Source organism: Argopecten irradians, chromosome 6 (assembly GCF_041381155.1).
Source record: "Argopecten irradians isolate NY chromosome 6, Ai_NY, whole genome shotgun sequence".
Taxonomy (NCBI): Eukaryota; Metazoa; Mollusca; class Bivalvia; order Pectinida; family Pectinidae; genus Argopecten; species Argopecten irradians.
In genome coordinates this window covers 16,710,610-16,727,980 of record NC_091139.1, presented here as the reverse complement: position 1 = coordinate 16,727,980, position 17,371 = coordinate 16,710,610, and the positions used below count along the sequence as shown (strand labels likewise).

At 33.9% G+C, this 17,371-nt stretch overlaps 1 protein-coding gene across 2 annotated transcripts; it reads right to left on the bottom strand.

Annotated features, from left to right (window-relative positions):
* Nucleotides 1–1,295: 1,295 nt before the first annotated feature.
* LOC138325161 (glucokinase regulatory protein-like) lies at nt 1,296–12,456 on the bottom strand. Of its 2 annotated transcripts, none has more exons than XM_069270635.1 (20): nt 12,269–12,456; nt 10,622–10,706; nt 10,298–10,359; nt 9,570–9,638; nt 9,054–9,122; nt 8,710–8,783; nt 7,741–7,807; nt 7,222–7,370; nt 6,916–6,956; nt 6,723–6,787; nt 6,252–6,364; nt 5,467–5,565; nt 5,145–5,242; nt 4,488–4,564; nt 4,067–4,157; nt 3,507–3,589; nt 2,989–3,194; nt 2,738–2,777; nt 1,987–2,121; nt 1,296–1,593 (listed from the first exon to the last, which is right to left on the bottom strand). In XM_069270635.1, exons 2-20 carry the CDS (start codon nt 10,686–10,688, stop codon nt 1,459–1,461), a joined length of 1,740 nt encoding a protein of 579 aa, XP_069126736.1. In that variant the 5' UTR covers nt 10,689–10,706; nt 12,269–12,456; the 3' UTR covers nt 1,296–1,458. The 2 variants fall into 2 exon arrangements, with proteins under 2 accessions (XP_069126736.1, XP_069126737.1); XM_069270636.1 differs by lacking the exon at nt 12,269–12,456 and adding an exon at nt 11,644–11,693.
* Nucleotides 12,457–17,371: the final 4,915 nt, after the last annotated feature.

Sequence of the window (17,371 nt, the reverse complement as noted above, 5' to 3'; positions counted from 1 at the left end):
TTGCTCGTATGGCGGAACATTTATTTTTATATTCCGGATTTCGAGAAAAGAAAAACAGCCACAAATTTAGTCAGAGGGAATAATGAGTTAAATATAAATATACCTTCCCCTGGTTCGCAGCGATTCACTATCAAAATGAAACAACACCAACAACTTTTGTATCTTAAATCTTTAATTAATGCCCGTCCGATTCTTATATCATTCCAGAGTTCATATTTGTTAAGAATATTATACACTATGTTATCGATAACGTATGTGTGTGTACGTGTAAATGATTTCTGAGTAGGAGTAATATAGTTTTCTTAGTTATGCAATATATGAGAATTGTGATGTGACAGTTATCTTTAGCTTAATAATAAATTCCAGTTACGTTGATATATACTTTGTAAAATATAGTAACAAATATGGAGAACATCATATTTTTTCACATACATTTGTATCTAAAAAAAGAGTTCCTATTGTATGTATTATTTTATGTAAAATATACGTTAATCATGAATAATCAGTTACAGATACGATTATAAAATCACTGAATAGACTTGTTCACATGATATATGTAGTTAATATAGGTATGTTTGGCAAACCTACATATGAAATCATTGTTAATAAACATTTTTACTTTCATAAATATCATTATCATCTCTCCATCTAGCTTATTACTGTAAGACTCATGATAAAATATAACGAAAACATGTGTAGTAAATCATAATTACTAATTTAACTATAGAATCAACAAATCATTTACTTAAGCAAAGTTAAAATCAACTGAGCTCATGTAATTGAAATAATAAAAATATTGATATTTATATTTTGTTTTTTTTTTTATTTCCTTTTGTATGCGTTTTGGTTTCTACAGATTGAATGTTTACTATTAGTCCGAATGTATCGACTTTAAAGTGAATGGTCGGGCTAAGGAAGGTTAAAGTCGTTAAAATTGTGTTGATATCAAATATAATTCTAATGAAATAGAAAAATAAAACTTCATTCAAAATCGCTTTGCATGCGAAGGAATTATTTATATTATAGAAATCCTAAAACGTCCTCCAAAGTGGCTATGTCCGTGTTGACATTCCACCGCAGCATAGCTTTCAGAATTTATTTTTAGAACTGTGCTAAATTTACACGGGGCTTTTCCATAATTTCAGTGGTCAAAACTGGACAACGTAAGCAGAACTTGATCGTCGTTTGGATGTGTAAGGACATTTGGAAAGCCAAAGGGATAAAAGCCAAAGTGATAGGGGGACAAATTAGTTGTGAATTTCGTCCGGACCATTTTTAAATAAAATACTTAACGATTTTTATATAACAACTCAATCTACCTTTTTTATTTTCTTCAGATGAAAAATGAATCTGTACTAAAGAGATTGACAATATATGGAACTTCATGTCGGTATGAATGTTTCGATATTGGTATTGACTAGAAACTAGTGTATCTATATTTGAGAGTGTATTCGCTTTTTATGGAACACCTTCGTCTACTTTTCTGATACAGTCTGATATCGCTGTCCGGATTACTGGCTGTTTATCAATGAGTTCTAAGGCATCTGGTATAGAACACTTTGTAATGGCAGACAGCAAGGCACACGGGACGACCTATTAAATCAAAGTTTGAGACATACATAAGTGTATAACAATTGTTTAGAAATGCTAATATCTGGTAGAAAGAAAACACAAACCTTACAAAAAGGATCTTAACGAAAGTAAAATTTACACTAAAACCTACAAAAAGTGTTTCAATCATAAAACTTATAGAGACTAGGAAAATTAGTATCGAACACATCATGTGGCTGGTCAAACAACATGCGATTATATGAAATTTAACCAATAAATAATGCAAATGTATTGCCAATTGAAATAGCAGCCCCCCGATCAGAGACGAAGTAACATCGTTTACATCAAGCACCAACCGGAGACTTCAAGTAATATCAGATAATTTGAACCAGCTACACCGATCAGATAGGTCAATGAAAATCATTCGAAACAAACCTTTTGCATTGCTGTGGCACGTTCGATATGTGACGATATAGACGAGGACAACTGTGTCGAGGTAGGAACATCTGTTTGATAAATAGATCTCAGTAGGACCGCCGTGGCATCCTCCTTAGTTAAGGAACTAAATCTCTGTAACACATAGGAACTATATCTTAGAAAGAAATCGCAAGCATGCCTTGTAAGATATATGATGTATCAGAAAAATAAATGTTTTGAATAGCATAACCAAATCTGTCTAGATTTCGGCTTAAGCCTCTGGTTGCCGACGAGGATTATTGAGTTCAACTCTTATATCTTCATCTTGTTCATCTTGTACTGTATATTGTTAATTCTATATCATGTGACCTTTTTGTTTTATGTGTGTCTTGATAGAGGTGCAACCTACATCCCTATTTCGACAATATATTTTATTTACGCGGTAATAAAAACATCAGTGGCATACAAAACATATTGTTTTAGCTTCAGCTTGCAGAATGTGCAAAAATGTTTGATGATAAAGTGATGAAGTATTGATGTGCAATATAGTTCGCAAACAATGCATTCTATAACAGAAGTTGATTGTATGAATTAATAAATGTTAATATCAGAAAATATATATATTTAGGTCAAGTCCATCGCGACTTCCCAACATCTGAGAAAATTTATTACAAAAATAAGTATACAAACAATACATTTCAACTATATTATAATGTTAACAAGTATTATAGTATGTTAAGCATATAATAAGAGTGTATAAGTTGCATACCTGTATAATGCCGATCGCACGATGGAACAATTTATTATTGCTAAAATAGAGAAAACAATTAAATCAATTGAAGTGACATATCAATAAATGAAGACAACATTGTTCAAGCTCCCAAACCGGTTGATCGAACATTGTTTAAGTCGTATGTATTGTTAATTTTGTTTTGTAGCACATTACAAATCAGTAACTTATAAATTGATATTAGATTTATCAAAAATATTATTCTTTAAATGCTGAAGATAGACTAATACCTGACTTTAAGATCCACCATGATGTTTTGGAAGACTTTGCCCTTGAGCACGTGCGCTCCTGTTGTCACCGCATTGCACACCCATTTAGTTGCTATTTCCTTGTACAGTGGTTGCCAATGTTCCCATGCACGTTCCCCTGCACGCGCCTTGATGTCATCTGCAGGCAACTTCAAAAACACGGTCTGGTCAAATCGATCGTTAACATGCTGTAAAATAATGAGTTATATGTTTGAGTTTTACAGTTATAGCATCGAAATTAGGTTTCAACAATGTTACTGTTTTAGCGGTAATTTTACTTTAATGACTTTTTAAAAGCTAGTATGGTGAATACGGTGAATTCAGCATTTCACTAATATGTTCAAGGTTGATATTGTGTTAGAAATTGATTGCGCCAAAAAGTACGTTTGCATCATGGGTGATGCTAACAAAAAAATGAAATTACTTTTTTGTAAAGGTCATTCATGAAATGTTTACTATCTTTTACATAAGTGAGAAATAAATAACTAGATACTATTTACCTTTCTGAAATCAGCATCAAATGTGATAATGCCCTTTTTACATTTACTTGACCATAGTTCGGATGATACGCTCACTGGTCCTTCTAAAGCAAACAAGATCAAGAAGAATAGCATTTATAACAATAAATAATCTATAGTAATTGATCACACATATGTATAACTGTTACATATTATTTTCGTGGTATAGAAGCATTCGTTGTTTTCATGGTTTCTATGACATCACGAATAGACAAATACGCCGAAATACAATGAATACAATTAACATAGTATAACAAGATTAAATCACGTATATTTCTATTGTGAAGTAATTTAAAAGTTCTGAACCACGAGAGAAAACACTCATGAGTATTTCATGATAAAAGTGGCTGGGTCTTGTAATCAATATGTTTATAACTGGTGTTGAAACTAAACAAAAGGCAAGGAGACCCTATCTGAAACCATAAGTTCAATATATAATTACATGTATCCTACATTTTACACGTGAAAAGGTATATCCGACTAGTAAGTTATTAAATTGAAAAATATTTAGAAAATAGTATCGTTTCCTCAATCTTACTTACCACTATGGCACAGAATTACTAAATCGGATTCCGTTAAATGTGGCAAGATGTCGGACTCAAACGTCTGCATCGAAATTTTAAAATGCTTTCCCTGATATAAAAAAATGAGAAAAAAATACCATTCGAAGTAATTAAAACAGAAAAATAAATGTCCACGGGCTTATTTTAAATGCTTTGTGTGAAAAAAAGAATTGTTTAATCTGAAATATTAGTACGCAAAACACAATACCAAAGCTTATTATTACTTAACAAATGTATAATTTAACAAGACGAAATTGAATGAACTCATGTCAGTCAAGTCCTGGTTCAGAAGACATAAAGTGTAAATATTTAAATATTTATTTTTCAATAGAAGTATTCATTATATTCATCATTGTATAAATAACAGCAAATTCACCAAACTGTTTTACATGCTACTTACCAGATTTTGTATATCACCTTCTGTGTTTGACAATAGTGAGTACCCGCCTTCAATAAACCCTCGTATATCATCCAGACCTAAAAAGTGTTAAAACCATGGTATACAAGTGATTGTTTAATCCGTAAAATCCAAGATATTCATTTGGTACAAACTGCAAATAAAGTATCTCAACCCTTTCCATATTACCATTATAGTACAATATCTGAATATTTGGAATACACATTTGACATTCGAACAGTATATGATACAAACATTGTATTAATATTACAAGTGATATCACAGCATTGAATGGGAGATATGTGATAACATGTTTTGCGCAGTACATATGATTTAATTGTGTATCGATTTATTTCACTATTGGCTGATTCAGAGCCACTGATAAAGTCATAAATTCTTACAGGCATCTCATTTGTCTCATGGACCCTATAATACTGTAAACGTGAGATTTTATGCGGTAGGGATTTACGAAAATGGAATGTTACCGCAAAAATTCCGACACGAGTATGTTTTTGTTCAGATATAGATCTGTTGTTACAAGATAAAAAATATACTTGTCGCGAAAATAATAACGATGCGAAACGCGAACCTAGACAAGAAATAGATAGCTAACAGATGTACAATCTCACAGAAAACATTGAGACAGCAATGACTACTCACTAGCACCGTATGTAGGGGGACACTCGGACGCATCAATTAAGGCCATGACTCCGATACTGTCCCAGCCGAGGTAGTGAATACTGCCGCCATTGTTTAGGCTACAATACACAGTGTAAATAATATAAAAAATATTGGTTTGTCAATTTTGAGATAAATACTTAGTTTAGATTGCAATATACAATCTAAATATCATAAAACATATTGGTTTATCATTTTTAGATAAATACTTTGTTTTGGACACAATATACAATGCAAATAACATCAAACATATTGGTCTATTAATTTCGAGATTAATGAAGTTTCGTGGACTACTTTGTTTTACCTATTCCCTGCCAGTTGAACAAGTCTTGAGACAGCCTCGCTTTCACTGTACACGTGATCACATGTTATTCGGTAGGTCTCCAGGTAGGCCTGTGTGTTCCTATGGAAACATCAATAACAACTTTTCTTGGAAAATGTCATTATTTGTATCTCCGGTAAAGGCAGTAACATTTTAGTGGCATTTAGAGTGCAATTCAGTATAACCTGCATAACAGTTCAGATGTATTTTATAATGAATACTCCTCAGTGAAAACCTACATGTACGTATACATTTTTTATTTCTGACATTTTCGTTAACAAATTAACGATATTCTATACCAAAATTTTATTTTGACAAATGAAGAATAAAAGGTGGACAATATTCACTCTCGTTGGCAGACAAACTGTTTTGTAAATTAAGACGCACAAAAAGAACAACATAACAAACATAAAAAGCTTGATACAGCCTAAATAAGTCTAAAATTTGGAGTAGAGGACGGTTTACATTATGAATATTTGACAAAATAGCATTGCATCATGAGTATATAATTTAGTTATTGCACAAAATGGGTTATAGTTGTATAAACCCGCCATACATGGTGAATAACAGTTGTGTTCTAAATACTACAGTATACCAACTAATTTTCGAGCAACTCAAATTCGTGGTTTCATACCGTAATACTTTTTCATAGAGATTGATTTCGCGATTTAGAGTCATATAGTTATAATTTAACTTTTTGGGGCGATGACATAGGTTGGCTTAAGTATATGACATAGGTTGGCTTAAGTATATGATAAGTGTTATACCTTAACTCAGCAGGGTCGAGAAGAGAGTTGTAGGCGGAAACAAGTATTGCCTCCAGCAGAATCTTTGTAGCGGAACCCGATTTCATGCGACTGGATCCAGTTATTGGTTCTGGCTGGAAATGAAGGAAGTAAATTTACGATAAAGCGTACAACCGTGTAAAATGTTTATCTCGCGTTTACAATGATATACAAGAGGGAAATGAAAATAACTAACCTTGTCCTTGATTGTTAGTATGGTGCGATTGACAACGAATCTTTAAAAAATGGATTTGGTTATAACTATTTGAGATCAATTAACCAATTTAAGATTTTCGTCCCTCGTCAAAGAGCTTGACTGGTAGCACCCGACAAGCTTCGTACTGTTTGTGAAATAAAGTTTTCTTTTTGAGTTAAGAGGATTAACTGTCTATAGAACGTTATTGTGTAAGATTCTTTCCATCAAAATATTAAAGACAAGACTGTAATACTTACCCCTACCACTGGATTGAGAATGAATCCTTTCCCTTTCTTTGACATTTCCTGTACCTGCTCAGCAACTACAATGATATATTTGAAATCTCAATCACAAAGGCTACAAAATTAGACGTTTTCAAAGATTATATCTGACAGGACGTGACGCTCCAACCCTTGTTATAAGAATTGTATTTGAAAAAAAACACCTTACCTTGTAAAAATGTCCGATTCCAGTGTTCAATCTCTATATTCCTGTACATAGTGAAGAAAAGAAATACCAGATTAAAAGAAATCGAATATAAAAAGAATCCATTACAATAGCAAAATATCAATCATTTAAAAATCATCTAGTCAAAAGACTGACCGAGGAATGCAACTCGTTCGATAATACAATAACTCACTCCTAATTGATATATATTTATAGTAAAAAGAGGGACTGGAATGTTTACATTGTCTTACTGATGAAAACTACTAATATCAAATGATTATGAAATCTGAATTTGTTCATAAATTTTACCTGGCTAGATTCACGGGATTGAAGCCCAACAGAACAGGTGTGATAACATCCGGGTTCTGCATACAGTAGTGTAGCTGACCCGCCACATAAGGAGCTGAGAGACCACACGTGATCCCGATATAAAGCACCTTAGTTTTCCCCATACAGGCCTAGATAAAAGCCACATAAAAAATAAAATGTCCCCTTCACAGATATAATTTGCAATTAAATGTTCGGTTAAAGTTTCAAAGTTGATGTCCTTAATGAGCTCGCACGTTTTAGGTTCTTCGTGAATACAAAAAATATCCACAGAAAGAAAGGTTGGTTTATAACAAATTGGACTGTATTTGTCGCTGGTTGTAAGATATGTGCCATACATAGTCATTGCTGCTTGTCGTTCTCAAACTGTTCCTGATGGCAAGCGTAATTGAATACATATAAGAGGTGATTAGGAAAACTTTAACAGCCTAAGAGCAACAACATCAAAATCCGGTTGAAAACTTCATAGATAAAAAAAGACCAAGAGCATGCCCTTCTTACCTCTCTCAGCATCTGTATGCCGACGGCTGGGTCATCTTCTGGAGCCTCCTGTGATGTGAACAATGCTCTGTCAAAGCAAACAAAGTGGCGTCTGTACTTGGTTGGGTCGAAATGATTATTTTCATATAATAAAGAGATTCTGTGTTGATAATATGTGAAATTTAAAATATATAGCATGTTAAAGTTATATTTCATGCTAATTTCACTGTAACGACATGTCACTTAAACATTTGATATTTGAACATTGACATGTAACTTGATGATTTAGCTCCCCAAAAGCATATATCGGCCTATAAGAGAGCCAATATCTAGGGATCATATATTCTTGGTTTTGAATAAAACGCATTCAATCACCGCCAAGTTCAGTACCTTCGGATTTTGTCGGAATTCCGAATCGTATCACGTGACTGACGTCCACACGACCTGCATGTGGTGATCCGGGTAACTAGAGTAAGCGCACATGTATTTGTTTACGCTTTCCTTCTGGCTAATATGAGCAAATCGTGCTGGAATATGTCCGCAGAGCGAGTATTTGAAACATCTAATCCACACATTGCCGTAATTCAATATTGCATGTATTAAATATTGTAATGTGCGAACATGATTTTCTTGGCAGATCCAGTCTGCTGAGGTCGACCTTATGTTTTGTTTACGAAAAATTGTTGACATTTGGTTTCACAACTCGTGTTATTTCGAGATTGTCGCGACGATGTTCGGAAGAGTTCGGAATGATTCGGCATCTTTTGAGCTTATTTTTTACGTGTACACGTTAAAAAGATTTTTTACTTTCATAATTAAAAATACTTCCTGTGCTGTAACTTTCTAAAAGTGGTAAATTTAGAAAGTTTAAACCTCGGACAGACGTAGTAAAATATGTATAACACTCGAACAGTTTTCGCTATGACAAAAAAGCGAAAATGATAGACCATACATTTTTAAAGACCCATGAAAACCAATAACTAAATGTACTTGTCGTGTCCAGCAATGAGGTATTTGAAGCAAGGATGTTTCCCAGCCTTCTCTTGTTTCCGATTGAATGTTCTCTGTAACATGAGAGATATCATATTGTGTAATAACTTTAAATAGAAGTCTTGTCTTTCTCTAATGGATGATACATGGGCTATGAGTTTTATGATAGTTTTTTTTCGCAAATAAAAATGTTATGCACAATGATGTATTATTTATCAAAAAAACAGTCCTGAAAACTGCTGTGATTTCCATATGAAAGTATACACAGTAATGATAAAAATTCCCTCGAGATTTTTGTTCTAAACGATGATGATGTACGTATAGAGACAATGATAGTTACTTACGGCAGTGACGAAGGCCAGTCTCCCCGAGGTGCCGCATCCACTAAGTACGATCAATCCCGAGTCTGGAGCCTGAAAAATATGCAACGGATTGGACTAGGATATGCATAACGGACTTCGGTGATGTGGCAAAGGAAACATTACTCAGGTTTTGTAACCAGTTGGCGAAGCCATAACGAAGAATCGAGTATGAGACATTTCTAGTGGAATCAAATTGACAAGCAATAGCTTGAAGTACACAATACCACTGAAAGATTCAAAAGGATAAATATCGTTTTATTCCATCAGAGATATATCAATGGAAACTCTATTGATGATACGAGTTTCAACAAACACCGTCCACCCAACTTCGCTAGCCAAGGGTATTCAGTCCGATACTCTACCTGCCACTAGTATCGTAGACTACTGTACCCTTGCATTGGCTAGCGAAGTTGCTGTCCACCTTACAGTATACAATTTGCTCAGAAATGAATTCCATTCTTCTCGAGTATCCAAATTAAAAATATTACTCGTGCTCACCTGTAGTATTGACGTCACTTCCTGTGATATGCATTCAATCGTTTTCAGAGTCTCGGGATGGTAGAGGCCCTGAAATGTTCACCTAGATTATACAATATTTACCAAAGATATTGATCGTATGTTTCAGGTAAAGAAGAAATGCATGCTTAATTTCCACGTTTATGAACTTATCAGTAGTACAAATCTGAATGTAACTTAAATTAATAAAAATTGATTTCATAAGTGTTGCATAAACGACGTTTTCCTGCACGTACTTCCTTATACAGTATTACATTTAGAATACCAATACTTCCTTTTGCAATATGAGTTGAAACATATTCTTATTGTTTTGCAATGAGGCTTACTAAACACATCCTTGATCTCAAATTCACTCCTAGACTGCCTTAACAAAACTAATATCATAAGGGTCAGTCGCGTATAACATAATATACGGTAGTTTGGTCCTTTGCTACACGTAAAAACTTTGGTTGATGTAATAACGATTCACAGTGTGACAGGAGAGGAGAAAATATAGTATCATGTTGGAAAAGATCTAGAGAACATTTACTCTTCAATGACAATCGCGGCTTTTCGGCTTTATGATTTACAGCGGTATCGTCACACTGTTAATTATTACATCTGTGTAATATGCTTTGGGTTTGATTTATTCTCTTGTAACAATTTCAATATTCTTTAATCTTTTCGGTTAAAAATGATAAAAGAAATCGTCTGTAGATATTCATAATCACCTGATAGTCTTGCCAGCCATTGAATATTTCAGAGTCACATTTTTGGAGCAGACTCACTATTTCTACAACAAGACAAAATTTCATAGATATTTCTACAATAGAGCATGCAAATCGAATATTTAAGATTAGTTTGGGTAAGACTCACAGTTTCTATAACAAAGCAGATGGATTGCATATCATTATTCATTCAAATGTTCAATGTCAAATCAGTTCGATTCCAGATCAGCCCAAAGCATTTTACCAAATAACCGCATTGGAGTATCTACAATTGTAAAAGGTTCAAATCATCAACTTTAATCTTATTTGTGAGTGGAAAATAGGTACCTGCTGACGATGCCACGTCTATGTTACGAGTAATAGGATTGGCTTCTTCAGTGATAGGTGTGGCCATGTTGGGTCGCAGACAACCCTGAAAATAAATAGAAACCGACACTAAAGAGAGTATCGCTTGCAAATCAACCATCTATTATAGAGTACAAATACAAATTAAGTAATTTGATTAAACGTCGTTTTGGTGCTATTGACAAATTTTCTTTTTAAGATTGTGAGGCAAAAGAAGCTCTTTTTCAGAATTTTGTTCAGTTCTTTTTCCAAAAATATCCTAAGTAATACACACTTTTCTACATGTAGGCTATTTACATTTTTCACATTTCTGCTCTTGATTTTTTTCATAGTTATGTCTGACTCAGTATTATTCGATGATTTACAACGATCCGATTACATTATTGTGTTATCAGACAGAGAGCAGTGAATGTTTAAAGGATTTTTAAAAATGAAATTCATAATAAAATTAAAAATAGAATTAAAAACAAAATTAATTTATTATTGATACATAATTAACATATGTAATGGAGCATGCAATAGAATATCACACTTGATATTTAGTTGTTTCAAAAATTCTTTTAATAGTTTTCAATCTATATTCCCATGCTTGAATATTTAGGAATGTCAAACTTGGAATTCTATGGTGTATTACTCACACAATCCTTAAGGGCATATATATATTAGAACCATTATCAGATAAAACGTTACACGTTATCATAAGCCAATTAACAGATATAACTGACATAATAAACTTTATCTAACTTACATGAGCGTATATGTACAAACCTTACTTCATTCCTTTATTATTTGCCTACAGTATGCTGCGGGGACAAGAACAAATACTTTATACTGTATAACATGAAATGTTCGTTATGTTTCCAAAACAATCGTGTCATATATACATTATCACTGTCCCATAGGCTAACCAAGACTACTCACAAAATATTTCTAAAACTCCAAATTACGAAAGAACTTAGTATCCCCTAACATTACATATTATTCTCCAAAACATGTACACTTACTGTAACTAACTCTCGGATCCCTATGAAATAAACTGTCGAAGACCAGGCACATGCATTACTTTTTATTTAATAACATCGAGACGTAAATCAGGTAGGTGGATATGAATTGTTATTCGGAAACCCCGTGTGCGCTTCCTTTTAAATTCCATTTGTAGTTTTGTGTGGTTAAGTGTTAAAATGTTAGTTTTTTCTTAGTGCAAACCACTTAGATTGATTTATCTTTATCTGTCACCCTTATCTTCCTGATACGTGTCTACGTGTGTAAGGTTTGTGTGTGTACTAAAGCGCAGATAAAATATCTAAACACATACGTCGCCCATACTAAGTTGCTTTCTGATCATATACGTTTCGATATACATGTATATAGAAATATCTTATAGATTTGTATGAACAGTACAGATATAAACAGTAGATCTAAAATTTAATGTATTTTACAACGATACATAATATGTCATTTTGAAGGCATGGAACCAAATAAGGTTCTGTTTATCAGTTAAGGTAGAATAGTGTATAACCCTAGCATATATCACAGACAGGAAAGATTACACATGAATTTTAGTCAATAATTCAAAATTGTCAATGTCAAGCGCTATAAATCAGTAGATGTGTTCAAATTGTGACTTACCAAACACAGGCCGTACTACCAACAATATGTCCGAGGACGTGCGGGGAAGTACTCACTGATGGCAGGCTGCCATTCACGATAACGGAGAACTAGGTAGATAACAAAATGGTGGTAATACAAGGGAAGGCATGTCAAGTGTTTCCACAAGTTTTACAAACTTATCTTAAAGTTTGGTTTGGTTTAGGATATGTTTGTTTAATAGGCAATATCATTTCAGAACGTTGTGTGTTTGGGAAAAAGCGGGACTGCCCAGATTAAAACCATCAACCTATGCAATTACATGAAAAACTCTTATATTGCAGGTAGAACGTTAGAATTGTACCTGTTGTCGTCATTGCATGATCGGAAAATGCGACAAATTTGAGAAATTATCCTTTCTCTTCTCACTAACTGACTTTCTTTTTCCTACCGTCCCTCTTGACACTGCCTCACATTTGGCCGTGATTTGAGCGCTCACCCCTGTGAGAAAGGATCGGGGTTCTGTCACATAGCCCAGACATACCATAGATTATAAAAGTGGTAGTTTCCGCTACTGCTTAGCGCTCAGCACAAATGGAGAGGGACGACTGGTTTGCCCATTGTCTGTATAATATGACTAGGTGTAGTTTGTTGTTCGGTGTCTTTAACGGCATGTGTGAGGTAGCACTATCAAAATTAAGGGCATTATCACAACGAGACACACCACAAATATACCACAGACTTCCAAAACATAGACATTCAGACAAACGCACGACACATTGCAAAAGGGAGACCGTCCTTGAATTATCCTATTTATTTATCGGATGTTAATCAACCACTAAGACACAGCAGGACAAACGTTCAAGAACTCGGTGGCTACAAAACGTGAAGAACAAATGACAGAATACTAGAAACTTTCCCTACTTGGCTACCAGGGCTCTTTCTATCATACAAAAATAGAAAATCACTTGAATATATGACTATGTACGATATGTCATATCATAAGCCACATTTACTAATGTTTTATAATGCGCTGTATATTTCCTATACTCTTCCGCACAAAGATCATGGTAAATAAAAATCATTCCAGGATAGTTTAAACTGTCTGTGATTGAAACAGGATAGAAAACAAAAGTTTGTAATTTTGCAGATTGGTAAACAATATCGTCAAAACACTTAAGCCATAATCTGAAACTACCACTTTAATAGACTACTGTGCCTCAACGATAGGACATAACTCATAGCCTTCTTCATAGGGGCGTTAGGAGATGGGAAGTCATTTAGGAATTAATGAAAAGATATTGTCAAAAGATGGTCTCCTTTTACGATAATGAAGTGGTGCAACGGATATAATTCTGAAGTCCTACAGTTGAGATAGAATGTATGAGTCAAGGGAACGGGTAGTTCGGAATTCGAGTAAGAGTTGGTTAATTATCTAAAGATTTACTTACTAACAATGGCAATGTGTCATTATTCATATTTCATGGCGGTATTAGTTAAAAAAATAAAATAGGCGAAAAAAATCTGCTATTATTTTAATAGCAGATTAATGTACCAGTTATACAACATTACGGTATATAAAGGCAAAATCTCAACGTTTTACTTGTAATTAATTGGAAAAAGGAAGACTAACTATCAATACGATCTACAATATAAAACATAGATTAAGACGTTAAATGTCTGAAGTGTTACTGCTAGCAGACACGGTTGTGACTAATGAAAGGCTTACTATGTTTAATGTACAACGTCAATCCTTAATCTTTAAATCCGACTGATCCGTTTACTGAATGTTTTGTGTGTCCCATACTTTCCACACATGAGGTCTAAATCGTGTCTCTACATGGACACATGATGGACTACATAGTTCCTCGACACACGTGTTTTTATGCGAGTTGTTTGAACATCTAGAAGGACCATTTTAATAGATGATCAGTGTTGATCTATGGATTGTGTGTATGCATTCAACTGATTATTAAATATGAGGACAAGTGATAAATGATGACTAAAATTCTTAATTGTTGAAATCAAAGCCTGATCAATCAAGAATCGGGAAATCAACTTACACGTGTTTATAAACCAAAAGGAAATTGTCAAACGTTAGTACCTTACAACTAGCGTTGGTACATTTGTACTTCAAATATGGAAAGAATGGCTTCAGATGACAGGGTTGGAAATGTTCGATTTAAAACTGAAAGTCGTGAGTATGGAAAAACGGCAAAAGAACTGGTAAAGGGACAGGAAAAGCTGTTGGAGAAGTTACAAGATATGAGGTTTGATTTGAGTAAAACGGAGCGTGAAATTACTCGTGTGATCAATCAAGTGAAAACGTCACAGTTTTGCATGTCGTCTTTCCTAGAAAAACGTGGGTCAAGGTCGGCGAGGGATTCTGATGAATCAAACACTTCTGAGTACACATACACTCCAAGTCCGCGGTACAGTTCGTGTGTGTGAAGACTTGCAGTACCGGAACTTACGTCACATTGCCCGGAAGTACGGCTCTAACAATCCTTCTTGCGTGTATCAGTACAATACTGAAAACAGTCCATTTTCCCAATCGCATTACGGTACCAAAACGTCAACCCCTCGATCTGATTCCGCAAGAAAAATATTTGATGATGAAGATTTGTCATCAAGATTAGACCAAACCCCGAGTATGTATGGGAGCACTTCCGAGTATAGCGAAGAAGAGGAAGAGTTCCTAGGACCCTCCACACAGCAAGGGGTAGGGGTCCGTGGCAAAAACGTGCGATTCAGGAACGTTTCAGAACAGTCATCGGTTACAACAGGAAGTGACATATCAGACGCCAGTAGCCTCGTTACCGTGTCAACAACGTCAACATTGCATGAAAGTGAACAAGATAACTCGGACTAGTTTATGGGTGTGATCCAACATTCAGATTCATATCAGAATGTTTTGCTTAGTTGCCTGGACACATGTTTATAAAGATGCGCTACGTCACTCCATCAATGTTACAGGATTAAACACGACGAGACATGTACAAATACGCATTGAATACTTTTGATTCAGTGGACATTTGAAGTGGCACATAACAGCCAGCTGAAAGTAGTGTTGACAGTCATGCTCAAATTACTGTTCACCTCATTTAGCATTGTTGCAAAATTGAAATGCTTTTGTTAAGTAAAAATACCTGTAATACATGTTCATGCATCTATAATTGATTAGATGAGTGATTAATAAATTAGAGATTCGATTTTCTGACAAAGTTGTCTACACTTAATGCTGGACAATTTATCATAATACTATAATTTATTTTCATATGTAACACTCGTTTCTATTGGTTATATATATCTTCGCGTCTATGAAAAAGAATGTCCGCCCATTTTTTTGTTGTTTATGATTTGAAGAGAATAATGCTTAATGAACGACACAGTCAAACGTGGCTAATCCAATCTGACAAACAGGCATTTTGATAGGTCAAAAGTTGCGTTTGTGAAAGTAACAAATACATGTATTGTGATTGGGCAACACGTGTCAGAGTAACGGACACAATGATTGGTTGATTCGTGTTCTTGTGAAAGCGCTGTTTCGGAAGTGTTGTTCCCAAATCTGGCTTCAGGCTTAACATTTTTTTATTTAAAAAAAAAAAGAATAATAAGAAATAAAAATAATGCATATTCAAAAACTGATATCATCTGTGTTTTTTTTTTTTCTAGCTAGCAAGCCAAATATCTCTGAGAACGCTTTGTTTTACATATTGAGCCGCTTTGTACTGAGGACTTGTTTCAGTGATACCAACATTAACACTAAGTGTCTCCCGGAAATGAAAAACATGACTTACTAAGAAAGATTGAAGAAACTAAATATATCAACGCTGGCCTCCAGGAGAATCAGAGGAGATATGATTGATCTATATAAAATAACGAGTCATATTTATGATAAAGAATGCAAAGAAGAAATTGCTCGTATGACGGAACCTTTATTTTTATATTCCGATTTCGAGGAAAAGAAAAACAGCCACAAATTTAGTCAGAGGGAATAATGAGTTAAATATAAATTATACCTTCCCCTGGTTCGCAGCGATTCACTATCAAAATGAAACAACACCAACAACTTTTGTATCTTAAATCTTTAATTAATGCCCGTCCGATTCTTATATCATTCCAGAGTTCATATTTGTTAAGAATATTATACACTATGTTATCGATAACGTATGTGTGGTGTACGTGTGTAAAATGATTTCTGAGTAGGATAATATAGTTTTCTTAGTTATGCAAAATATGAGAATTTGTGATGTGACAGTTATCTTTAGCTTAATAATAAATTCCTTTTACGTTGATAATATACTTTGTAAAATATAGTAACAAATATGGAGAACATCATATTTTTTCACATACATTTGTATCTAAAAAAAGAGTTCCTATTGTATGTATTATTTTATGTAAAATATACGTTAATCATGAATAATCAGTTACAGATACGATTATAAAATCACTGAATAGACTTGTTCACATGATATATGTAGTTAATATAGGTATGTTTGGCAAACCTACATATGAAATCATTGTTTATAAACATTTTTACTTTCATAAATATCATTATCATCTCTCCATCTAGCTTATTACTGTAAGACTCATGATAAAATATAACGAAAACATGTGTAGTAAATCATAATTACTAATTTAACTATAGAATCAACAAATCATTTACTTAAGCAAAGTTAAAATCAACTGAGCTCATGTAATTGAAATAATAAACATATTGATATTTATATTTTTTTTATTTCCTTTTGTATGCGTTTTGGTTTCTACAGATTGAATGTTTACTATTAGTCCGAATGTATCGACTTTAAAGTGAATGGTCGGGCTAAGGAAGGTTAAAGTCATTAAAATTGTGTTGATATCCAATATAATTCTAATGAAATAGAAAAATAAAACTTCATTCAAAACCGCTTTGCATGCGAAGGAATTATTTATATTATAGAAATCCTAAAACGTCCTCCAAAGTGGCTATGTCCGTGTTGACATTCCACCGCAGCATAGCTTTCAGAATTTATTTTTAGAACTGTGCTAAATTTACACGGGGCTTTTCCATAATTTCAGTGGTCAAAACTGGACAACGTAAGCAGAACTTGATCGTCGTTTGGATGTGTAAGGACATTTGGAAAGCCAAAGGGATAAAAGCCA

Bases quoted from the DNA above. Each gene is read 5' to 3' on its own strand.
- LOC138325161 (XM_069270635.1), bottom strand. From the start codon at position 10,688: ATGGCCACACCTATCACTGAAGAAGCCAATCCTATTACTCGTAACATA. The intron at 10,360-10,621 runs GTACCTATTTTC...GTCTTGTTGTAG, and splicing joins AGACGTGGCATCGTCAGCAG to AAATAGTGAGTCTGCTCCAA. The intron at 3,195-3,506 runs GTAAATAGTATC...ATTATTTTACAG, and splicing joins TTGATGCTGATTTCAGAAAG to CATGTTAACGATCGATTTGA.